Source organism: Musca autumnalis, unplaced genomic scaffold, assembly GCF_047663935.1.
Source record: "Musca autumnalis isolate F117 unplaced genomic scaffold, ASM4766393v1 scaffold_2, whole genome shotgun sequence".
NCBI lineage: Eukaryota > Metazoa > Arthropoda > Insecta > Diptera > Muscidae > Musca > Musca autumnalis.
This window is the reverse complement of record NW_027411755.1, coordinates 180,427,040-180,453,628: the sequence shown is the minus strand read 5'-3', so window position 1 is coordinate 180,453,628 and position 26,589 is coordinate 180,427,040. Positions and strand designations below refer to the sequence as shown.

Below are 26,589 nucleotides of genomic sequence, written 5' to 3'. Positions count from 1 at the left end.
TTGAGATGAGATAGGGACCAAGATAAATCCTGGACTTTGCCATGTTAAAGCCGGTCAGTACGGTTTCTTAGTATCTCTCATCCTTAACGTCATCCACCTAAATGTGACCTATATTGAAAATTTTTAGTGGAGAAGTTTTGCGACCACTGGCAACCTCAAATGTCAAATACAAGGTAGTTCGTTCAAGAAATGTATCTAAAATCCTCAAAATACCAAAAATCGGGATGTAGCCTTACATGGGGCTATACCAAACATCGATTTATGTTGACAATTTTCACTTGTTATTATACAGATTTATTAAAATTTTCAATATTTTTTTAAATTTAACGGTATATGAATGTAGTTGAAACAAACAAGTTTATTCATAAAGATCCAATTCTTCTGGAATGCCGGAATATTCCTCAGCAACAGTTTTACTCTCTTTTGGCAGTGGTTCATTAAAATCATCATATACTACTTCTGCTGCGATAGGTTGTTCTGGTAGAAAAAAGGGTTTTGGTGTGGTAGTAGTAGTTATGGGTTTCGATGGTAATGGAAATCCCTGCAAACGTTTTGAGTTCTTGACTTCATTGACATCACAACAGAATATCACACCCATTGTTTTATAGCGGAATGTGGATCGGACCTGTTTCAACCAATCTATTTTATGACAAATATCCGTGCAGAAAATCAAATCCTTTTCAACGTAAAACTACAATAAGAATAGAGTTGAAAAATATTAAAAAAAAATTAAATATATCTTATTATTTTCATTTACTCACATCACTAAATGCTGAATTGATACCAATTACAACTAAATCACTTTCATTCTTTGTGTTCGATTTCAAATATTGCCATACATAAAGAGGAATTTTCTTGTTGTAAAACACATCGACCAATGTGTAATTTTCACTACAGGCATTTTCATATATGGGTACTTCCACTGAATCCGATACACCAGCTAAAACATCATAGACTTCTTTGTCTGTCTCAATGTGTTCCCATAAAGCCTTCTCATAGAGACGCCAATTGCCTGAACGCAAACTTGGCCACCAATCAAATTCCAGTAGTCCACTAAATTTATCATAAGCGCTTCTATATAAATTTGGATCTTGTATCAACGAATGATTTTCATATTTGGAAAATGTCATCCATTCTCGGATTTCAGTATTTGTGAAATATGTGGAATCGATGCTGTGAAGGAAATAAATTACATAGAATTAATAATAATTGTTGGAAGACGTTATTGTGTTGTTTACTCACCGACGCGGTGTAAATGAGGTGGGTATGTTCGTGATTTCCAATGATGGGGTATAACTTTGTAGTCGATTTGGATACTGCAAAATAATAAATATTATCTCATAGTATTATTCTTAAAAATATTATAATTCTCAAATATTCGGGTTAGCATAGCTGATTTTTAGCGGATGCAACCACAGATAACGTATACTGGAATGCCCAGTAAATATGTTTAATGGATAGGTTAAGGATAAGCAAGCCCAGTAAAAATCCTATTATCAAAAAAGGAATTTTATAGTAATTTTTCGTAGTAGAAACTACTTGCAAATCAATCCTATTATTTTAACAAGGACATGCGACTAGAAACAAACAAGCAATAAAGTATCAGTCGTCTTTGCCGACAGAGATATACCCTCAGCCAATGTGTATTGAAACTTTCATGTACGGGCAAATCGAATGTATTTAGGGTCTTTTCAGAATTTTGTGGCCCTTTTTGGACATTTGAACTTGACGACAAAAGTTTTGCGGATGAGGTACTTGAAGTAGTGAACCGACATAGTCCATTACCGTTTCGATAGTCTTTGAACAGACTCTAAACTGTACTTAGACACAAATGTTGAACTCTATATGAAGCCGTGGACCTATACCGACAAATTTAGGATGGTAAGTTTTTTACCGCTAACGAAATTTACTGCCATTTCGATGAGATAATGAGGCAAAAACCTTCAAAATACTGAAAATCGGAAGGTAACGTTCTATGGGCGCTATATGAAGGCGCTGACCTATACCGACAAATTTGAGATGGAAAGTTTTATATCCTCCGCCATTTAAAATACCAAAAATCGGGAGGTACCATTATATGGGGGCGATATCAAAACGTGGACCGATGTAGCCCATTTTCAATACCAAATATCCTTGGAGTAATTAAAACTTTTATACCAAATTATCTCTATCTTTAAAATTAGCTACATTTGAAGTACATGAATTTGTTGCTATAGGTCCAAGTATTGATACCTACGATTTTCCATATTTTCAAGATTTTTGCCTAAATATCGCACAAAAACGGCCGGTATTTAGTCTTCGCTAGGGATATAAACCATACCCACAGAGAATTTTTTTGGATAGATCCACGATTTAACATAGCCCCCATGTAACGGTATTTCGTGGATTGTTTTATTCGGAATATTGTTAATATAGGACAATGTTTTTGTATCTACCGTGGCGGAAGAAATTATCACTTTCATAAACTAAGGGAAATTAATTATTCAATTTTGCTTCAATTCAATTCACGGTGGAGGGTATTACAAGTTTTACTTGTTTTTATCTTATGGTGTCTGTTCTTATTTTCGAAGTTAGATCACTGTGCTGATTTGGTTAGAATTTTTATTGAATTCAGATAAAAAAAAAATTATATGTATCTCTATCCATTCGACCACGGGCGATTATTGGAATAAGAACATGTCGCACAGTGGTTCAAAATTGTTTTTTTCTGGCCAAAATTCTGCAACTTTTGAACGGATAGAGATATTTTCATAATTTTCTGCTATAGATAACACAATACGCTTTCCGCTGAACAAAAGCCATAAAATTCGGTCTAGTAGTAGCAGAGGAATTCAAGGTCAAGTTAAAATGTTGAGTTTTTTTCTTAGTTTTTTCTTGTTTTTTGAGATTTTCGTATATTACACTATATTAAAAAGGCTAAAACAATATTTAACAAACCATAAACGTTAAAAAATAAAAAAATAAAATCGTCTATTATATTAAAAAAAAAAAATTAAAAAAAATATTTTTTTCAATGTAAATTTTATTTATATAAAAACTTATATACATATTTAAAAAAAATTACATTTATGTAAAAACCTATAATAATTATGGGAAACGGTACGGAAATGACACTTTCAGGCATTATTCTGCGAAAACGAAATTTTGTCCCTAAAGTTCTAGTCCCTAAAAGTTCTAGTCGACTAAAATTGGAATTTCACTAAAATTTTGTAACTGAGGGAAAATAAAATAGCTCACTTCGTGTAAACGCAACGTTAATGTATTAACACGATTCTTAAATGCAACAATCCTGACAAAAAAAAAAAAATAACGAACACAATATCTGTTATATTTCCCGAAAAATAGCCATTTTTTCACCAGAAATTTGCAAAAATTTACGTATTTTCCAAAATTGGGGAAAAAATTTTCGTCTTTAGGAACACACGAAGCCCATACGTTCTAATGTTTTGACCTAAGTTTTCGGTTTCCTTAGTTTCAATGTGTTTACTATCGAATCCCATATACACCTTGTTCAGATGTAGTTCAAATTATTTTAATTGTAATTCGAGAATTCTATTTGTAATTCGCAACATTTATTTTGTAATTCGAGAATTTCATTCGTAATTCAAATTATTCCATTTGTAATTGGAATTGTTCCATTTATAATTCGAAATATTCCATTTGTAATTTGAATTATTCCTTTTGTAATTCGAATTATTCCATTTGTAATTTGAATTTTTCCATTTGTAATTCGAATTATTCCATTTGAAATTCGAATTATTCCATTTGTAATTAGAATTCGAATGATTTCATGTGTAATTTCAAATAGAATAATTCGAATTACAAATGAAATAATTCGAATTACAAATGGAATAATTCAAATCTCAAATGGAATACATCGTATTACAAATGAAACAATTCGAATTCCAAATGGAATAATTCGAACTACAAATGAAATAATTCGAATTACGAATAGAATAATACGAATTAAAAATGGAATATTTTGAATTACAAATGGAATAATCCGAATTACAAATAAAATGTTACGAATTACAACTAAAATGTTTCGAATTACATTACATGTGGAAATTTACAATTTGTGACGATAGAAAATTTGGGTTTTGGCCAGGAAAATCGATTTCTGAACAACTGGATGGCAACCCTTATTGTTACCGCTTCGAGCTTTTATGCCCCCACCAAAATATGGAGCGTATAATAAACATTGTCATTCGGTTTGTAACAATTCGAAATATTCGTCGGAGACCTTATCAGTAGACAGCGGAATTTTATGCAACCCCTATTTTTGGTCCGATTAATGTCAAATTTTGGGACTGGGCATATTTTTGGGTTCTGATTCAATGGCAATCGAGACATGTGACATATGCAAAATGCATAAATTTTTGCATGTGCAAAATGTATGCATTTTACATATTTTCTTATGCAACCAATATTTCAATAATAGGTACAAAAATATTTCAATAACACTGTGCAACAAAATGGAGCTCAAAGTCTGGGGGGTGGAAAATTCCTATTGGAGATGAAAGCCCTTGGTGAGTATATACAGAACCCCGAAGGACCGATTCGCCGTGAGTCGAACTTTCGCGATATGGCGTGATGAATATTTCGCTGGAGACACTAAAAACCATCTGGAATCAGCGTTATATCATTGTTCGCTGTTCTTTAAGCTTATATTTAAGATAACATGTCTTCAGTCAAATCGAATGAGGATTATTTTTGTAGAGCACTTCGACCTTCTAACTCGCTTCCTTCAATGTCCTTTTCGTCCTTTATTTTAAGAGCCGCTATAAAAGTACCACAAGATGACGTTTTTCAGCTTCGAAATGTTCTGCAAAAATGTCGGCCAGAAAATTTTAGGTACGGCCCTCATTGACAACAAATCGATTTTGTCGCGTTTTCGTGGTCGTTTTGTGCATTTACCCCTGTTTGCTCAGAAAAAAACTGTGTTTTGTGTTTTTATACCCTATACCACAATGTGGAAAAGGGTATTATAAGTTTGTTTTGGTAAAAATTCATGTAACACCGCGAAATATTCGTCGGAGACCCCCAATGTGGTATACCAATCTTCATATCTCGACGAGATAAAGCGATTTTGAGATGTGTGTCCGTCCGTCCGTCCGTCCGTGTGTCCGTCTGTCCATTATAAATTGTAAACACGCTCCAGGCCGCAATTATGGACCGATCGTCTCGAAATTTTGTATGGAGGTCGGGTTCAGATCAGAATAGATCCCTATTCTTATGGGTGATGATCGTGAAATATTTAGCGGGTGAAATGGATCAAAAACATAATATTTATCCATTTTTCTAGCGGCTCTGTAGGTCTCAATAATAGTCCGATCAACGAGTAATTTTAAATAAGGTAAGAGTATATCACAAAGAAGAAGCTTGCAATTTGAGATGACGATCGGATAATATTTAGAGGGTTAAATGGACCAAAACTTTTGTATGAAAATTGTGAAAATTTTTAATATACAGCTTATATCTTAATTCCTGGAAGTGACATTCCGGACAAGTGAGATATACATGAAAGTGGAACGCTTGACCTTTCAATTGATGCCAACTATGTTGGTGTGCATGATCAGATAACAGAGTTACAGCCTAATATATTCCGTTATTTGTTTGTAGTGTAATAATAAACTCGCTAGAAGTCGCAATTATACATCAATAGTCACGAAATTTTGCACCGGATAAGAGTGTAGGTCGAAAAAGATGCCTACAATTTTGAATGATGATCTGATATTCTTTAGCGGGTGAAATGGACCATTACTTTTGTATGAAAAATATAAAAATTTTATTTTTGGTATATATTTTAATTCCTTGAGGACATATATATTTCGCAAAGTAGCCTACATATGGGAAAACTACTGACCTTTACTCTGATGTAAATTGCAATAAAGTGTTTGCTAAATAACAGGCCTACTGCCTAATATATAATGGGTTCTGTGTAGAGAACCAAATTTTTATCCCACATTACATATTGTCTCTCTAAAAGTTTATGCAACACCACGAAGTATTCGTCCTAGACCCCTTATTTGGTGTCCGTCCATTAAAAATTGTAAACAAGCTTAAGGCCGCAATTATGGACCGATTGTAAAGAGGTTGGGTTCGGGACAGAATAGAAATGATTAGTTTTTGGTGATGATCGTGAAATGTTCAGGGGATGAAATGGACCAAAAACAAAATTTTAACCAATTTTGTAGCAGCTCTGTAGGTCAAAATAATAACCCGCAAAATTTTAAACTAAGTTTGAGTTTATGATGAAGAAGAAGCGTACAAACCAACGTGAAGATTAGATAATACTTAGCGGATTAAATGGACTGAAACTTTTGGGTGAAATTGGTATAAATTTCAATAACGTAGCGGTTAAACAACGGAAGTAGTAGTACTACATAAGTGGGTTTCATTACATTTTAGTTAGTGTGAACTCAATTTTCCTTTCCTACTACAAAAATGTCTTTGTCATGCTAGATAACTCTTGGTTTTGGTCATAAGTATTATACATTACATCTCTGATATTTGATAATTAAATTTTCACAATCATTGAAAAGAAGTTCCGTGGAGAGCGATGGTACAGGGATAGTGGTATAGGGTATCCCATGGTCGGCTCCGTCCGACTATAGACTTTTCTTACTTGTTATATGGTAAATTTCAAATTTCCTTTGCAATTCCATTGGAAGAAATGTTAAAAAAATGTTTGCGAGCACATCCGCAATTTTTGGAATATAGATTAAGAAAAAAGTCGTGGTTTCAAATCTGTTCGCGTTCACAAAATTGGATGCTGCGCTCCAAAGTTATGGGGGGTTTTATTCCCTTATAAAGAACAAATTTTTAAAAATTCAATTTTTGCTGTAATAAGAAAATGTATATAAAAAGCGTTAACAGCATTTAATATCTATCCGTAGATGCCTAAATATTTACTAAATGTATTTCTATTTTCGCGGAAAATCAAGAAATACTGAAAAAATCTTGGAGTAAATTAAATTTATTCTAATTTAGAGTCCAAATAAAACTCGAAAAAATAAATTAAAAATACGTACAGATTCTAGACAACGCATAGAAAAATATGAGACCAAAATTTTAACGATAGGATTTATAACTGCCATATTACAGCAACAACAAAACACGAAAACTTATTGTTGGAATATTATTTCAAAAATATATTTTTTTGTTTAATACGAAAAATAGAAAAAACATTTTTGGGAGTTATTCTGCTATTTTGCTAAATTTCGATGCAAGGACGGACGGACTCCTTCAAGGAAAATGCGATGACAAACAGGAAAGTGTATTTGCTTACTTTGATAAACAATAGGATTATGAAATAGAAAGTAATATTGAAATTACAACTAAAGAAAAAACATAAAAGTTAAAAAACGTATAATTCGCGAATTCGTTAAAATCAGTTAAGGCGCATGCGCTTTTCAGATACAGCGAGTGCATCTCTATCAATATGTAGCGATTTTTCCACTTTTCATTCAGCGGCCAAAGTGTGCCGTCAGCTGCATCTTACTGTTCAAAAAACCTTTATGTGGGTAAAAATAGCGCGATGTACATAAGATTATAAGGCGCATCCGATTTCAGTGATCGCCTATAAAAAATACGTCATTATAACAAATTTTAAACAAATTCGTCAAGAACCGCGGATGTGCTACCAAATTCTATTTTATACGAAATACGAATATTACTCCAAAATCTCGGTAATATATGCCACACGGGTTTAGAAAATAATATAATCGCGCATGAAGGATTCCATTTATGTAAAAATAACCAAAGAAAATCGCGGTTCAATGCGCGGTTCAATGCGCCGTTTTAGTGGATGGATTTGAACGCGGAAGGGTTCATTAGATCCGGCGCGTAAAAAAACTAAAATCACGCGGGTTTCAAGGGTACCTGAGCCACAGTTGTAAATTTTGAAGCCAAAAAATAGGTTTTTATAGAAAATTTACGCACCAAAATTTCGAATTTGGACTCATATTACTAGGGAGCTGTTTGAAGCACACTCATGAGATATACATCAAACGACGTGGAATCACGAGTTCTACAATCCAATAAATAGTTTGGGAAATTATCTGGTTGCGCCCTCCATTTATAAGAAAAATTCAAAAAACCCAGATTTCAAAACTTCAAAATTTCAGCATCGATTTTAGGGGGATGCAGTGTATATATCGAAAAGTCATCCATTAGAACCATGTTGCCCAAGGGGTATTCTTCAATTCTTTCTTTGAGCTCAAGTTTGAATTTTCCGTGGTTTGACCATAAATCAAGAAAGAACACAAAAAAACTTGTAAACTTCAACACATTTTTACCCATTTTTTAATATTACCACCAACACAGCTTCCACATAAATTATTTGGTATGTTTAATTTTATGCGACCCCGGCTAAAACACTTCAATTAATATAAATATATTCATATTATATAAAATATATTGACAGTTCGCGACTTATTAAATGGTGAACCTCAACTTCATCGATTGTAAAACATTTTTGAATATTACCATATGTTTTGTAACGAATATACAAAAAACAATATATAGTCTTTTTCTGAACAAATCAGGGTAAATGTGCAAAACGGCCACGAAAACGCTACAAAATCGATTTGTTGTAAATGAGAGCCGTACCTAAAATTTTTCTGGCCGACATTTGTGCAGAACATTTCGAAGCTGAAAAACGTCATCTTGTGGTACTTTTATAACGGCTCTTAAAATAAAGGACGAAAAGGACATTGAAGGAAGCGAGTTAGAATGTCGAAGTGCTCTACGAAAATAATCCTCATTCGATTTGACTGAAGACATGTCATCTTAAATATAAGCTAAAGCAACAGTGAACAAAGATATAACGCTAATTCCTGATGGCTTACAGGGTCTCTAGCAAAAACTTCATCACGCCATATCGCGAAAGTTCGACTCACGGCGAATCTGTCCTTCGGGGTTCTGTATATACTCACCAAGGGCTTTCATCTCCAATAGGAATTTTCCACCCCCCAAAATTTCGGTTCACAGTGTTATAGATAAAATTTTTCTGTTCAAAATTCTCTTCAGACAAGTCAATAAAATAGACAAATGTATAATCACAGCCACAACATTCAAAATACCGAAAATCGGGAGGTATCGTTCTATGGGGGCTATATGAAGGCCTGTAGTGCTATTCTCTAACACATTTTTTGAGTTACCGACAAAAATCGGTAGAATTAAAACGCAAAATTATGAATGAAAAGTTCAGATAAAAGTTGACAACACACTTACCATAGGTAGAACTTTACGACGACTTTTTATTCGTCGCTTACTTACCGAAAAACGTCGGTAATTATCGAAATTATAAGTATTTTAATTTCACCGACGATTGTCGGTAACTCAAAAAATGAGTTAAAGAATCGCACTACTGAACCTATACCGACAAATGTTAGGTGGAAAGTTTTTTACCCACAAGGAAGACTTAATACCAACTTTCAGCCATGTTGGCGGGATATTGAGGCCACAACCTTCAAAATACCGGAAATCAGGAAGTACCCTTCTGTTTTATACCCCCAAGGAAGACTTAATACCAAATTTCACCCACTTCGGAGGGATATTGAGTCCACAGCCTTCAAAATACCAGAAATCAGGAGGTACCGTTCTATGGGGGCTATATGAAGACGTGGACTTCTAACGACACATTTCAGGTGGAAAGTTTTATACCCCCAACGAAGACTTAATACCAAATTTCAGCCATTTCGGAGGGATATTGAGGCCACAGCCTTCAAAATACCAGAAATCAGGAGGTTCCGTTCTATGGGGGCTATATGAAGACGTGGACCTCTAACGACAAATTTCAGGTGGAAAGTTTTATACCCCCAACGAAGACTTAATACCAAATTTCAGCCATTTCGGAGGGATATTGAGGCCACAGCCTTTAAAATACCAGATATCAGGAGGTACCGTTCTATGGGGGCTATATGAAGACGTTGACCTATGCCAACAAATTTCAGGTGGAAAGTTTTATATCCTCAACGAGGACTAAATACCAAATTTATTTCGGTGTGATATTCAGGCTACCACTTCCAAAATACCGAAAATCGGAAGGTACCGTTCTACGGGGGCTATATGAAGACGTGGACCTATACTGACAAATTTCGGGTGGAAAGTTTTGTACTCCCAACGAAAACATAATACAAAATGTCAGCCAATTCAGTGTGATGTTGAGGCCACAACCTTCAAAATATCGAAAAGCGGACTTATGCGGAAAAATTTCAGGTGTAAAGTTTCATACACTTAACGAAGACTTAATACCAAATGTAAGCCATTTCTTTGGGATATTTAGACGACAAATCCTTGAATATATTTTTGCATATGATTTGGTATATGCTCATTTTATGAAAATATGTAAAAATATACACGATATGCAAAATATGCAACAAATTCTGGGCCTAACTCGCTTTATTTTGTCATAAAACTAGTTTCTGTCTAGTCAGATTTTCTCTACGACCATCTTATCCATATATGCATTCGCATAGGATTCCGCTGTCTATTTATCATGTATATGTTCTTGATCAGCATAAAATTCTAAGTCGAAATAACGATGTCCGTCTGGCGATAAAGCTGGCAATATTTAAGACAGAGTTTTAGAATTTGATACAGAAGTTTCTATTACTGATTTAGCTGCCATAGAACGGTACCTGCAGATATTGAAGGTTTTAGTCACATTCTCTTACCGAAATGTCTGAAATTTGACATGAATTATACGTCCACGTTTTGATATAGTCCCCATAGAACTGTACCACCCGAGTTTCGCTATTTTAAGGGTTTAGCCACACTATCATACCGAAACGACTGAAAGTTGGTATTGGATATGGCTATAAAATATGTCTACATTGTGGTTGTAGAAGCATGTTTTAATGTAGACGCCATCGAAGTTATAGGAAATAGTTTTCAAAAATATTTGGTCTGTTCCAGTACTGCAAGAATCTACTATTTTTTACTATTTTTTTCGATAACATAAAGGAAAAAATGTTATCGTAGTAAAAAGTAGTAGCTTCTTGCAGGTTCTGGAACAGAGCAATTGTTAACAATGTTTTGACCATGTTTGCTTTTTTAAAAACAAAAATTTCAACACGTTTTGTTGTCATTTAAGTCTAAACAATAAAACTTCTTACGAAGCGTTTTGATATCGACAGTTTATTTATTTAAACTCAGGTGTGTGTTGGCTTCTCCCACAAGTAAAATATCAATTTTAATCCAGATATGCTGATTTTCATCCTAACTATGAAAAAAAAACGACATAGCTCGAAAAACCCCGTGTTGAACATTTTGGTTTTATAAAAACAAGCATGATCATTGTTAACAATGTTTCCAAAAAAAAATGTCACAGAAAAGTGCAAAAAATTTGCTATACCCAGATTTCCACCTCTATCAGGGTGACGCTGTTAAAGACCAGTATAATATAGGACAAGTCGGACAAATACAGGACATTCTATGATTTTTCATAGCCATTTTTCTGAAAATAACTTCAAAAACTAGAAATTTCTAGCCCAAATTGCCTACACAGGGACATTAAGTACGACCATGGCAAAATTACGTCAAGAACATCATTATCAAAACTACTGAAAGCGATAGGGAACCAATTATTCCACTATTCTGATTACCAAAGGGGCATAAAAAGTGAAAATTTTGGAAATTACTAATCGATTATTGTGGTGCATCATTTTTAATATGGTACTGCAAACGGAAACTGTTTGTATCTCATTTTAAGGACAACTTTTCAGCCTACAAAATTCTTTTTTGAATTGTTAAAAAATCTCAACTGGTTTCCAAGTTATCAACGTTTACATTTTTTATTTCAGGTTGCATCATTTTTAGTGACAGTCACTGTATATTTGCTTACAGTGACTTCAAAAATTGCCATAATTCTGATCAATTCAAATTTTAAAATCATTTTTTTCGTGAAGTTTTTTTTTTTTCACCGAATCACCTTATAATTAAGGTTGTACGCAATTTTATGTAGAAACTTTTTACGCTATGATACAGGAGTATGAGGTTTGTAGAAAAGTTATAACCCTAAGGTACATCCGTTCAAAAGCCAAAGCAATTTTAAATCACAGTGCCGATCTAGGCGAACATTGTACTAAGAAAAATGGGTATCACATCCAAGAATCTTTGAAGGGTAAGAAGACGTCGATAGTCCAATAAAATTTTACTGACTAGATAATAAGATAGCAAAAAGGAAATCCTTATAAATTTACCAACAAACAAGTTTTTGTTTGTAAAAGAGCGTTAACCAAACATTGAGGTGGATCATTTACACTTTCAATCTAACTCTAATGAGCCCACCTCAAGAATTATATTCACTCTTGCATTGTTTGGTTATACACAGACACATTTTACATACCTTATATTTTGACAACTGATAGGCGGCAGCATAATGTAATGTCAAGATTTGTTGTTCATAAAAGTTATAACAAACACCAGCTAAATATTCATATGTGGTGTCCACAGGTCTTGCCAAGAGATATGATGCCATTGGCATGGGACACCAACGAAATTGTGTTAGAGATTCATACAGATTCCATTTAATTCTATCACACACAAACTGTATCACATAACTCATGTGATAGCCAATTACATGAACGTAGTGACCGATACATTTTATGTCAACACTACGTTTGCCTTCGGCTTGAGATGGACTGAAAGTAATATTTTTTTTAATTTATCATTAAATACAAATGTTGTTTGAATACCTACCATAGAATACGTGTTTCACAATCTGCGGTTATAATTTCATTTTCTTGAATCTTATAAATAGTACCTTCTGTACGAATAAAGTCTTTTCGACTACCGATATTTTTATATAATTTCGGTCTTACTGACTCATCTCGAGATAAAGTAATATAGCAATAACCCGAGACATGTACTATCGCATAGCAGCACCACAGGACGGTTATTAGTAAAAATACTTTGAAGTCCATTTATTTTCCAATCCAATTAACGACAACTTGTTAGACCGAAAGTGAATAAAGAAATGATTTGCTGTGGATGGTGTACAGTAATATTTATTAGAAAGTTCAAGAGTGAATGCACCAAGACATAACACATAACATAAAGGAATAAAGTAAATACATACATGTATTAACCCAGGAAAGAGAATTTTTTGTCTGCATATTTAAAATGCAACAAAAGAACATCACATATTGGCGCGGTTGAAGATACTCCAGCATCATTTCAATATGATAATACAAAGCCACCTAGGTAAAATGAGTTCACTTAAGAAACGAATTTGTTGACAGCCTGTGCTAATAAACTACGAGCCGAACTATTAATGACCAGTGGTACTTAGATTAGGTTAAATTATGCATAGCTTTCGGAATTGATGCCCTGGACACCTAAGAGTGCTAAAAAATAAGGTATAGCAAATAGACATTGTGGACAGAGAGTAGATATTAGCAAGTAACAAATAAGACGGCGACAAGTTCGGCCACGCCTAACTTTTTATACCCTCCATCACGAACTGTATTGAATAGTAACAATTAGTTTTCTTTCGTTTATTCTCTATATTATGGGCCATTATTATATGTGTTCTTTTACTATCTGATGAATTTGAAAACGCGAAATAAACCAATTTGGAGGCATTAAAAATATAATTTTATATTGAAAGTTAATACCAAGAAGCTCGCCCTTGGAATTCAATCATCACTTTTAACTTTAAGTTAACAGGAACGCTATAAATCTGTTCGGTAAATCCAAACTATAACAAAAGAAGACTTGTAATAATGGTGGTAAGACTTATTTTTCTACATAAGGCTTATTTACAATTTTCTGAACTGAGCTTTTGTATCCTCTGACAACACACAATATTAAATTACAGCGATATCGGTTAGAAAATTTTACAACAAAATTCTGAATATCTAAAATTGGGCAATACCGCTTCATGGGGGGCTAGACTAAACAAGGATATACATTAGGCCGAGGCGATTTGAAAACCTTAATGGGCCCTTCGAGTTTCTTATTCTTGGGATTGAACTGAGCAAAAAAGTCCACTAGACCATAGGTCTATGGTGAAAATCGAGCCTACCGATTTTGACTTGAGGGTTTTATCCACGTTTTTTACACATTTTGGCATATAACAGCCAAACCATTGAGATTTTCGATCCAAACCAAGGGCAAAAATTGTAGCCAAGACAGTAATTAAGAATTCTCTAATACATCGCAAAACCATTGGAACGCTCGCTCCTTCAGGCAGTTTTGGCCTTGAGAAGGTGCAAACTTTTCGAAAAATGTCGATAAATGGCACTGTGCTACAAAAGTTGACCAGAAAAATATTCAAGCGTTCTGATGCAAAATTATATCGTATTGGGATCGATGGACAACGACAATGCCTTTAGTTCGTTTGGGTCACTCAGTTTTATTTTTAATATTTTATAACGGTAAAAGTAGTGTAAATCTGGGTATCTTACATTTTAAATTTAAACGGACATCTTTTTTTCACAACGGATTTCTATTGATCCTTCTTCTTTTTAAAGGGGCGAATAATCTCTTTCAAACTAGTTATAATTATGTACCCTCCACCATAGGATGGGGGTATATTAAGTTTGTCATTCCGTTTGTAACTACTCGAAATAATCGTTGTAGACCCCACAAACTATATGTATTCCTGATCAGCGTGCAATTCTACATCGATATAGCCATGTCCGTCCGACTGTCCCTCGGGGGAAATCTATCTAGCTTCCGAACGGATTGAAGTAGGTGGATGAAATTTTGTTAAAATCTATTATATGTATGTAGGACTTTTGGTATTGAAAGCGGGCTATGTAGGTCCACGTTTTCGTATAGCCCACATACAAAGGGACGCGTGACGCGTCGTCGTTTTAAGGAAATTTTAGGATATTTGTCCCATTTGACCACCGAATTGGTTGTAATATTGTATTTTGTGTCTCCAGAGGCTAAAAAATATTTCTACCAAATTTTGTTTATATAAGTCCACGTTTTGGTATAACCCCCATATAAGGCCCCATATATAGTACGCTTCATTATACCCTCAGCCTTTAGGCTAGAAAGGGTATATACACTTTCATACGGGCAAAATGTGCCTCATCGAAATAATGATTTTAGACCCCAAGTATGTTTGGACGAAATGTGTTTCAGACAATTTGGAGTTGATTTAGCAATGTCCGTCCATCTGTTTGTCTGTCTGTCTGGCCGGCTGGTGTGCACAATAACTCTCGAACGGATGAACCGATTCGATTCAAATGTTGGCTTTCGTAATATTTTGTCCAAACTTAGTTTAAGTTCGAAGATGAGCTATATCGGTCCACTCCTTTCGGTACCTCCCCCACAAAAGTTCCAAAATGTTCGGAAAATTTGTGCGCACGATAACTCTTGAAGGGAATAACCGATTTGGCCCACACTTTGTACATCGTGAAAGTTCTACCAGACTTAAATGATTTTCCAATATGGACTCAATCCGCCCACTCCTTCGGGTACCTCCCACACAAAATTTCGGATAAGTTCAGTTTAGGACCTGCTCTCGAACCGCTTTGATTTTTGTTGCAGCAACTTGTATTCACAACCCCCCAAACGACGGTACAAGTTTCATCAGGGGCAAGTCCACACTTCCTGAGAAAATGACCGGCAAGATGCAAAAAGCCCCTATGACATCTTGTGTAGTGGTTGGAGCGCAAGATAACTCTCGAACGGATCTGTCGATTAAGTCCAACATTTGGCCACAAAACTTCAAAAATGTTCGAAAAAATTTTGCGCACGATAACTCAAGAAGGGAGTGACCGATGTAATCTACACTTTGCACATCCTAGTATATCTACCAGATATAGATCTGGTTCGAATATGGACTATATTTGTCTACACCTTCTGGTACCTCTCTCGCAAAATTTCGGATAATTTCACTTTAAGACCTGCTCTCGAATCACTTTGATTTTTGTTGAAGCGACTTGCATTCGCTACGTCCATTACGACGGTGAAAGTTTTTTCAGGGGCAAGCCCATATTTCTTGGGAAAACAGTCCGAAAGGTGTAAAAAAAACCCCTATGTCACCATATGTGGCGGTCGGAGAGCACGATAACTCTCGATTTGGTCCAAACTTAGTTTCATGGGCAATACCGGTCTACAACTTTCGGTACTTCTCCCCAATGTTTAAAAATGTCACTAAAATGCTAGGACGATATCACTTGAATGGGGCAACCAATTTGGTCCAAACTTTGGATCTCCTAATATTCTATCAAAATTTAGTTTAACTTCTAAAATGGCCCATATCGGTCCTCCCTAAGGGTACCTGTCCTACAAAAGTTGAACATTTGTGTATTAGTGCAGTTAGTTCCTAATCCACATTGTTGTCGGCAAGTTCAAATGTCGCAGCGAAATGGTTAAAATTTGGTATTTAGTCTTCGTTGGGTGTATAAAACTTTCCCCCGAAAAATTGTAGGTATAGGTCCACGCCTTCATATAGCCGCCATAGTACCTCCTAATTTTCGGTATTTTGAAGGTCGTGGCCTTAATATTCCACCGAAATGGCTGAAATTTGGTGGTTAGTCTTCACTTGGGGTATAAAACATTCCATATGAAATTTTTTGGTATAGGTCACACGCCCTCATATAGTCCCCATAGGACGATATCTCCCTGAAATTTGATATTTCGTCCTCTTTTGGGTTGCAAAACTTTCTCCCAGAAATTAATCGGTATCGGTCCACGCATTAATGTACACCCCATGGAACGATACATAACAATTTTCGGTGTTTTGAAGGGTTTAGACTCTTTATAACACCGAAATGGCTAAAATTTGGTACATAGTCTTCGTTGTGGGTATAAAACTTTCCACCTGAAATTTGTCGGTATACGTCAACGTCTTCATATAGCTCCCATAGAACGGCATCGCCCGATTTTCAGTAATTTGAAGGTTTTAGCCTCATTTTTCCACCGAAGTGGCTGAAATTTGTATTTAATCTTTTTCCGGGCTACAAAAAAATTCCCTCAGAAATTTGTCGGTATACGTGCATGTTTTGGGGGGGGGGCACCCCCATAGAACGGTATATCCCAATTTTCGGTATATTGAAGGTTTTAGCCTCATTATAACACTTAAATGGCTGGAAGATGGTACTTAGTCTTCGTTGAGGGTATAAAACTTTCCACCTGAAATTTGTCGGTATAGATCCATGTCTCCATATAGCCCCCATAGAACGGTACCTCCCGATTTTCTACATATAGCTCGTTCTCCACCAAAATAGCTGATATTTGGTATTAAGTTTTTGATAGAGGTATGAAATATTGCAGCCGAAATGTGCCGGTATAGGTCGACGTCCTCAAATACCCCCATAAGACCGTACCTTCCGATTTACGGTATTTTTAAAGTTGTGGCCTCAATATACCATCGATATGACTGAAACTTAGTATTTAAATTGCCATGGGTGTATAAAATATTGCAGAAGAGAATTATCAGTATAAGTCCTTTCCTTCAAATAACCCCATAAAAGCGTACTTCCAGATTTTCGGTATTTTAAGGTTGTGTCATCAATATGCCATCGAAACGGATGAAATTTAATATTTAATCTCCGTTGGTGGTATAAAACTTCCCATCTGAAAAGTTCTCCCTATAGAAAGATCCCTTCCAATTTTCGGTATTTTGAAAGTTTTAGCCACAATATTCAATGGGAATAACTGAAATTTGGTATTTAGTCTTCGCTAGAGTTACGAAACTTTCCTCCAGAAATTTATCGGTACAGGTTAACGTTTTATACAGCCTCCATAGAATGGCGCTCCCGATGTTGTTAACTATCCAAATCCAGAATATCCAGGTTAAGGTCTAGTCGGTTTCGCCCAATTTTATGTATTTTGCTCAATCCGGAAAATTTTAAATATTGGTCCATGTTTTGGAAAGAACAGAAATGTCGCCCATATTAACTGTTTTGAAGCGAGTATTATCAGTTGAGATATATGTACTACTCCTGCAGTAATAGGAAGAGTTTAGTACTTTCATAAACGAAATAAAACTAATTTGTCCTTATAGGTTTTTGTAGAGTTTTTCAGACGAAGGATATTATTCACCCCTTTAAAAGGAAAAAGGATCAATAGAAATCCGTTGCAAAAAAAGAAGATATGCCCGTTTAAATTTGAAAATGTAAGAAACCCAGATGTTCACTACTTTTACCGTTATACAATAATAACACGAAGTAACCCAAACGAATCAAAAGTGTTTTCGTTGTACTTGGACTCCAACACGGTAGCAATTTGTAACAGAACGCTTGAATATTTTTCTGCTCAAATGTGCACTTTCTCAAGGCCAAAACTGCCTGAAGGAGCATTCCAAAAGTTTTGCAACGTACTAGAGAATTCTTAATTATTGTGTTGGCTACAATTGTGGTCCGTATCTTGGATCGCAAATCTCAATGGTTTGGCTGTTGTATGCCAAAATATCCAAAAAACGTTTATAAAAACTTCAAATCAAAATCGGGAGGCTCGATTTTCACCGTAGACATATGGTCTAGTGGACTTTTTTGCTCAGTTCAAACCCAGGAATCAGAAACGCGGAGGGCCCATAAAGGTTTTTTCCTTACACATTACACCGCTTTCTGTATTAAAGATTTAATTGTGGTGGTAAGACCAGTATTCTTCGTTTTTTTATTCCGCTTCAATTGCTGTATTTTGTTTGATCAAATTTCGTCGCGTTCAGGAGACAATTGGATGTCTTTGGACTTACGAACTTTTTCTTGTACAGTTTTGTAGTTTTGCTGGGACTTACGACATTTTCCTTCAATTTACGGATTTTTTAAAATAAAATATTAGATTCACTTTGGCAGTTTTGTTGAGATGTATGTTTTACTTACTATTTGTTGTAGTCAAGCTTAATCTCATATTTGTTGTTTTCAAATTTAAAAAACAACAAGTTTAAAGTGGGTTGTAGTTAAAATTGATTACTTTTGGGGATGGCAGAGAATACTAGTTTCGTCCAACGCGACTTGGACTCATCAGTTCTCTTAGTTCTTTGTATTGAAACAAAGAACCCTTCCCAAATTTTATGACGACTCGAGCTCAAGAATAAGTGTGACTGATGAATTCGTTTCAACGCGAATTCAACCGAAAACACCTAAAAACACCTAAATTCGCGTTGAAACGAATTCATCAGTCACACTTATTCTTGGTGATGATCTCAAGAAGAAGCTTGCAATTTAACATGATGATCAGATAATAATTTGCGGGTTTAATGGACCAAAACTTTTGGGTTAAAATGGTAATTTCTTTAATATGATGAATATATGTATCTTTATTCCTGAAGAAACGTTCCACCCACGTAAGTTATATTTGGAAGAGAAATTCTTGGACTTTCCATTGATGCCAAATATATTGATGTACATGTCAGATAACAGAGTTTCAGCCAAAAATATACTGCGATCGACAGTTTTAATTGTTTGTAGTATAACGATTATTACTCTCTAGCGCATTTAAAGTTCAATATGTACTTGGCGGGTGAAAATGATCATATGGTGTTAAAAATAAACAAGTAAGCAAAGACTATAGTCGGACTGGGCCGACCATGTGATACCCTACACCACTACCCCAGGGAATTAGGTTTCGGCAAATCAAAATTCATTTATGGAACAAATAAACTTATTGTAAGAAATAACTTTGTGGATTGTGTCACCTTATCACATCAAGCTTAAATAATAATATAATAATTGTTCCACAAACATCCCATATGGGACAAAGGAGACTTCTCTCATGTCAATGAGTACATCCCGATTCATATTTCCTGATATGGGGACCTACAGTTTATCGCCAAGTCCGAACGGAGTGCCCTAAGCCACCATTTGTAGAGAAGTTTTACATGACTAAAATACTCAGAAAATGTCACCAACATGACTGAGGGTTATTTTCCCCCAGTTTGAAGTTACCTGGCCGGGGAATCGATCAACGGTGGTAAAATACCTCCTAGTAATGTTGACGACAGTCCTTGCGTATTTCAGCCATGAAAAACTTCTCTACAAGTGTTGTCTTAGGGCACGTTGTTCGGACTTGGCGGTAAATTGTTGTATGTATAAATCCCAAAATTATACACCAGGAGGAGGTCAGTGGGTGCCTTCACCTTCACCATAATTAATATTTCAAAAAAACTTTAACGGTAGCGACATCGAGTACATTTTGAAAAAACGTGGCGAAGCAACCACATGCTGCAATATATCGCACCTGTTCAACAAAAAGGTTGTAACTGAAACTTTTCTACTTTTCAGTAGAGACAAAAACTTTTGGTACATAAGAAGCTGTATGAAAAGTCAAATACCGGTATTTTTGACGAAAGAATAGACAAAGAAATGACAGTTTTTTACAGTGGGTAGGGTAATTCATTTTCTTAATAAAAAGTTAAAATTTTTAGTTACTACCCTTCTGTTGAACAGGTGCGATATGTATAAAAAAAATCCAATTGGACAATTAATACGCCTGGGCTCCACATAATTCGCAATAATGCACAAACTGGGAATTTCTCTGTCATGATAGAGACAATTATAGCATGGGAGGAAAATGTGGTTCTCTACAGAAAACCCACTTTATATTAGGCAGTAGCCCCGTTATCTACCAAACTCATTATTGCAATTTGTATCAATGGAAAGGGCAGTCGTTATTTTTTCATATGTAGGCTACTTTGGCGGTATATGCCCTCCAGAAAGTAAAATATGGACAAATAAACAATGTTTATATTTTTCATACAAAAGTAATGGTCCATTGCACCCGCTGAATAATATCAGATCATCATATAGAATTGTAGTCATCTTCTTCTACCTAAAGTCTTACCTCGTGCAAAATTTCGTGACTATTGAGTTATAATTGTGACCTTTAGCGTGTTTATTATTACACTACACACAAATAATTGGAAATATAAGGCTGTAACTCTGTTATCTTATCATGTACTCCAACACAATTGGCATCAATAGAAAGGTCAAAAGTTTATTTTCCAAGTATAGCTTACTTACCCGGAATGTGTCTTTCAAGAATAAAGATATAATGTATATGTATATTAAAAATTTCACAATTTTCACACAATAGTTGTGGTCCATTTAACCATCTAAATATTATCTGATCGCCATCTCAAATTGCAAGATTCTTCTTTCTTGTCATATTCTCTTACCTTAATTAAAATTTCGAGGCGATCGGAATTATATTGCGACCTACAGAACCGCTACAAAATCGGATAAAAATTATGTTTTTGGTCCATTTCACCAGCTAAATATTTCACGATTATCACCAATTAAAATAGCGTATTCTGATGTGAAACCGACCTCCATACCAAATTTCGTAACGATCGGTCCATAATTACGGCCTGGAGTTTGATTACAATTTATAATGGACAGACGGATACACGGACGGACGGACACACATCTCAAAATCGCTTTATCTCTCCTAGATATGAAGATTGGTATACCACATTGGGGGTCTTAGACGATTATTTGGCGGTGTTACATGAATTTTTACCAAATCAAACTTATAATACCATTTCCACATAGTGGTGTAGGGTATAACAAGTAAAAAGTTATCAGTCGGCTTTGCCGACAGCCTATGTATACTGAAAAATTTTTTTTCCCAAAATACGTATATATTTAGGGGGTTTTAATAATTTTGGGCGTTTGAACCGACAAAAATTTTGATTAGGATTAAAGATCAAATGTTTTGCGGAGGAGATACTAAAAGGAACGGATCGACATTGACAGTTATGGAAGTGGATCTCCAGCCACAACATATGGTGCCATAGGGGGTTTTTACACTCTTCGGGCTGTTTGCTCAAGAAGTATGGACTTGCCCCTAAAAAAACTTTTACCATCGTAATTGAGGCAGCGAATGCATGTTGTTTCAACAAAAATCAAAGTGATTCGATATCAGGTCTTAAAGTGAACTTATCCGAAATTTTGTGTGGGAGGTACCGGATGGAGTGGACAAATATAGTCCATATTTGAACCTGATCTATATCTGGTAGATATATTAGGATGTGTAAACTATAGACCAATTCGGTCACTCCCTTCAAGAGTTACCGTACTAACAATTTTTCCGAACATTTTTGAACTTTTGTGGGGGAGGTACCTGAAGGAGTGGACCGATATGGCAGCTGCCCCCCCCTTCCCATACCTGGCTACGCCCATGAGTACCACGGATGAATGACCATTTGAGAAACAAATGTTATGCCAGTTTGGTCATCTCATGTGGCTCTAAAGTTTATTTTTATACCCTCAGCATTTATGCTATCGAAAGTATATGAGGAAAAGTCAAAATTTTTTAGTTTCCATGAAGCCAAGGTTTGCACTATTATAATACGCGAACTATTGTAGTTTACCAGTAACTATGACTATTGCTGGATTATTTTAGATGTTTTTGTACAAAGCTCAAAAATTTAGCAAAAAAATTTAATTTACGTGGTAGTTACGACCGCGTAAAGGAAAAAACATAGGTAAAAACACAGGTTTTTTACATTGCTATTCGATTTCTGATTAAACCATTCAAATGACGGACATCTGTCCAAAGTAAAAGTAGGAGAATACAAAATGAAGATTACACTTCTAATGTATCACTTTCCAAAATTTTCACTGCATCCACCTTTTATGGATGCTGACATTTTGAAGCCGGATTTCAGGTGTTTTTTTGTATTTTTTATGTAACTGGGACGCGCATTCGGATATTTAGAAAAACCAATAATATGTTTAAAGAACTCGCGATTTCGCATAATCTGATATGTATATTGAGTATATAGCCCACACAGCAGCAGAGTAATCTACTGCCAAAGGCCAAAATTTAGTGCGATATTTTTTCTAAAAAACCTATTTTTTGGGTACAATATTTACAATATCGTTTTGAGTGTGCTGGTACCCCGCGATATTTTAGTTTTTCGACGATCCGGATCATATGAATCACAGATCGTAAAAATCCATCTACTAGAACGGCGGAAATGGCTACTGCAAATATTGAAAAATTTGCGAAAAATGTTTTTCAAAATATCTCTGACAAATTCGCGTTTTATGTGGATCGTTTCCATTTCAATCAAGAAAGTGAACCATCACTCGCGTTTGTGCGAAAACAGCGGTTTGAAAAATTTAGTGGCATAGGAGCTGTATCCGATTTATCCAAAAAATACTGTGTGATGCTACATCCACGGTTCTTGATGGATTTTATTAAAATATGTTTAGATCGATGTATTTTTTCACGGTTGATAGTGAAATCGGATGCGCATAAAAAGTGTATGCACTTTGTGCAAAATATAAGCGTTATACAGTTTGTTGCACACTAAACTGCAGACGATGCTACATCTTAGCGGTCAAAGTAAATCCTGGCAAATGTGTACAAATTAAAAGAGAAGAATTCGCTGTATTGGTAAACCGCATGCGCATCAAGTGATTTTGAGGATTTCGCGATTTACACGCATTTCAAAATGAACATTACCCGATACAACTTTATTTCAAGATTATACCCCATTTAAAGGAACCCAACATTTATTAGAAAGATATCCATATCTTCTGCTAGATGTTAGCGTGTTTTCGAGAAGTGATTAGAATAAAAAATGTGATTTATTGCGTGAAATTTAACTAAAATAGAAGAAAAACTCCGACCTATTTTTCTTACATTTTGTTCAACTAACTCACAAAATAAATTTTAATAAATATTTTCTCTTACAAAAATTTTATAAATTTCCTCAATATATTTTTTTGTTTTCACTATAATATGAAAACCACTAAACGGATTTAACGGATTTGTATAGTTTTGGTTTCATTTGAATCTTCGCGATGTATAGATTACGTACATATTTTTTATACATTTTTCAGAGGCATAAGTAGGTTGAATTTTATTAAACAAGTTGCAAACTACCAATTGTTTGGAATTCTTTCCTAATTTCCGCGAAAATGCACAACTTTTTCACTAAAGTTATGGGACTTCAGTAAACATATAGTATGTAGGGAGCCCCTAATTAAGAGAGTTTCTCAATATAATGATTAGAGTCTTTTAAAGATTTTTTTCTTTTTATCAGAATTGAAACCGCCATAACTTTTGCGCGCAACAACCAAAATTAGTATCACGAACAGATTTAAGAATGACATTTTTTTTCCAATCTATGTACCAAAAATCTTTCATGTAGCTTAAAAAAAAAATTTTAATTTTTTTTTTATGGAAAACTAAAAAATTTTGTCTTTTCTTCATATACACTTTCATACAGGAGTATATGGCGAAAAACAAAAATTTTTTACAATCGATGAATCCGAGTTTCACCCTTTTAGAATTCGCAAACTGTTAACATATTCTATATAGTATGATATACATTCTTTAAACTGAAGTGTTTTAGGAGGAATCCCATAAGGTCGACCATTAAAATTAATTTACGTGGAAGCTGTGTTGGCATCAATGTAGAAAAATAGGTAAAAATGGGTTGAAGCCAACAAGTTTTTTTATGCTCCCTTCCGATTTTAGGCTTAACCTTACATTTTATAGACATATGCCCAAAGAAAGACTCAAAGAATACTTCATGGGCAATATGATACTAGTGTATCATTTTTCGATATATCCACTGCATCCACCTAAAATTGATGCTGACATTTTGAAGCCGGAATTTCGGGGTTTTTTGAATTGTTTTAATAATTCGGACGCGCAACAAGATAATATTCAAAACTCACATTAGGATTATAAAACTCGTGATTCTACGTCGTTTAATGCATATCTCATGAGTGTGCTCCTTACAGCATCCTAGTAATTGGAGTCTAAAGGCCAATATTTGATGTGTGATTTTTTTTAAAAAACCTATTTTTTGCGTTTAAAATTTACAAGTGCCATTCAATTTCCTTTGTACCCCGCGTGAATTTAGTTTTTTTACGCGACGGATCTAATGAGACCTTCCGCGATCGAATCCATCCACTAAAACCGCGGATATAGATACCCTGAAAATAGGAAAATCAGCAAAATATTATTTCGACAAATCCGCGTACTGAACCGCGATTTTCTTGAAATTATTTTACGTAAATGGAATTCTTTATACGCGATTATAATATTTGCGAAAACGCGTGTCATAAATTACAGAGATTCGCGTGTAATCTGGGTTTTTCACCAAAAATAGAATGTGGAGGCACATCCGCGGTTCTTGAAGAATCTAATTAAAATTGGTATATTTGGACGTATTTTTGATAGGCGCTGACGAAACCGGATGGGCATCAAAATCGTATGCACATTGCGCGACTTTTACCAACTTTAAGGTTTTTTGCAGTGTATGATGCAACTGGTGGCACACAATGGCCCCTGAGTGAAACATCGAAATATGCATAAATTTTGACAGAGATTGATTCGCTGTATCCAAAAATGGATGCGCATCAACCGACTTTAACTAATTCGCGAGTTACAGGCTTTTTAATTATAATATTAATTGAATGATTGTAATTTCAATATTACTCTTAATATCCTACCCTTATAAGTTATCACAGTAATCAGTTAAACTCTCGCGATGGTAAACCATATGTTTTGATGAAGTTTTAGTAGTACACATTAATTATTGTATGGGATTTTAGCGAAATAGTTGGAGAACTCCCAAATATTTTTTTAATTTTTTCGAATCAAACCAAAAAATATATTTGCAACAATATTTTTCAACAATAAGTTTTTCTCTTTTGTTGTTGCTATAATATGCAATTTATGTAACCAATCTCTATAAATTTGGTATCATATTTTTATACGCATTGTCTAGATTCCGCATATATTTTTTAATTTATTTTTAAGTGTTTGTACGGACTATGGGACAGGATAATTTGGATTTTCTTAAAATTTTTTTTATTATTTTTTGAGTTTCCGCGAAAATAATAATAAATTTAATAACTATTTAAACATCTACGAATAGATATGGACTGCTGTTAACGATTTATGCATACATTTTCTTATAACAACAAAAAAGATATTTTTTAATATTTTTTCTTTATATGAGAATAAAAACCGCTATAACTTTTGTGCGCATCGGCCAATTTCGTGAACGCGTGCAGATTTGAAACCGGATTTTTTTCCTTTACCTCTGTACCAAAAATCGTAGATGTGCTCGTAAAAAAAATTTTTAATTTTTTTCAAATGGAATTTTAAAGGAATTTTGTTATTCGCCATATACACTTTCATATCGACACCTCCAAATAATAGTATGCTAAGTCTAAAAAGTGAGTTTTGCAGGAGAAGCTCTCAAAGTTTGGAAATTTTTTTGAACTTCAGTACTATGCTAAGGAAATATTTGTTTATAACTTCTGTTCGGATTGACCGATCATTACAAAACTTAGACAGAATTTAAGTTAAAGGACGTTCGACAGCTCCAAATAATAGTTTGCTAATTCTGAAAAGCGAGTTTTGCAGGACAAGCTCTAAAAGTTTGAAAATTTCTTTGACCTTCAGTACTATGCTAAGGAAATATTTGTTTATAACTTCTGTTCGGATTGTCCGATCATTACCAAAATTTGACAGAATTTAAGTTAAAGGACGTTAAATATAAAAATGTAAAAAACTTGAAAACATGCTAAGTCGACTTAGCATACTATTGTTTGGAGGCGTCGATATACACTTTCATAAAATGTGGCTCATCGAAATAACGGTTTTAGACCCCAAGTATGTTTGGACGAAATGTGTTTTAGACAA

General features: G+C 34.7%; 1 protein-coding gene across 2 annotated transcripts in view; it reads right to left on the bottom strand.

Annotated features, from left to right (window-relative positions):
• Positions 1 to 277: 277 nt before the first annotated feature.
• Positions 278 to 26,589, bottom strand: part of LOC141393232 (uncharacterized) — a 29,036-nt gene continuing 2,724 nt past the window's right edge. Inside the window, exons 1-4 of one of the 2 annotated variants that reach the window (XM_073966201.1) lie at positions 12,356 to 12,578; positions 1,243 to 1,316; positions 762 to 1,173; positions 278 to 691 (exon numbers count right to left, since the gene is read on the bottom strand). In XM_073966201.1, coding sequence (XP_073822302.1) covers positions 359 to 691; positions 762 to 1,173; positions 1,243 to 1,316; positions 12,356 to 12,574 — 1,038 coding nt within the window. In that variant the 5' untranslated portion in view covers positions 12,575 to 12,578 and the 3' untranslated portion in view covers positions 278 to 358. Of the gene's footprint in view, positions 692 to 761; positions 1,174 to 1,242; positions 1,317 to 12,355; positions 12,579 to 26,589 lie in introns of those variants that run through there. The other variant, XM_073966200.1, reaches the window with a different exon arrangement.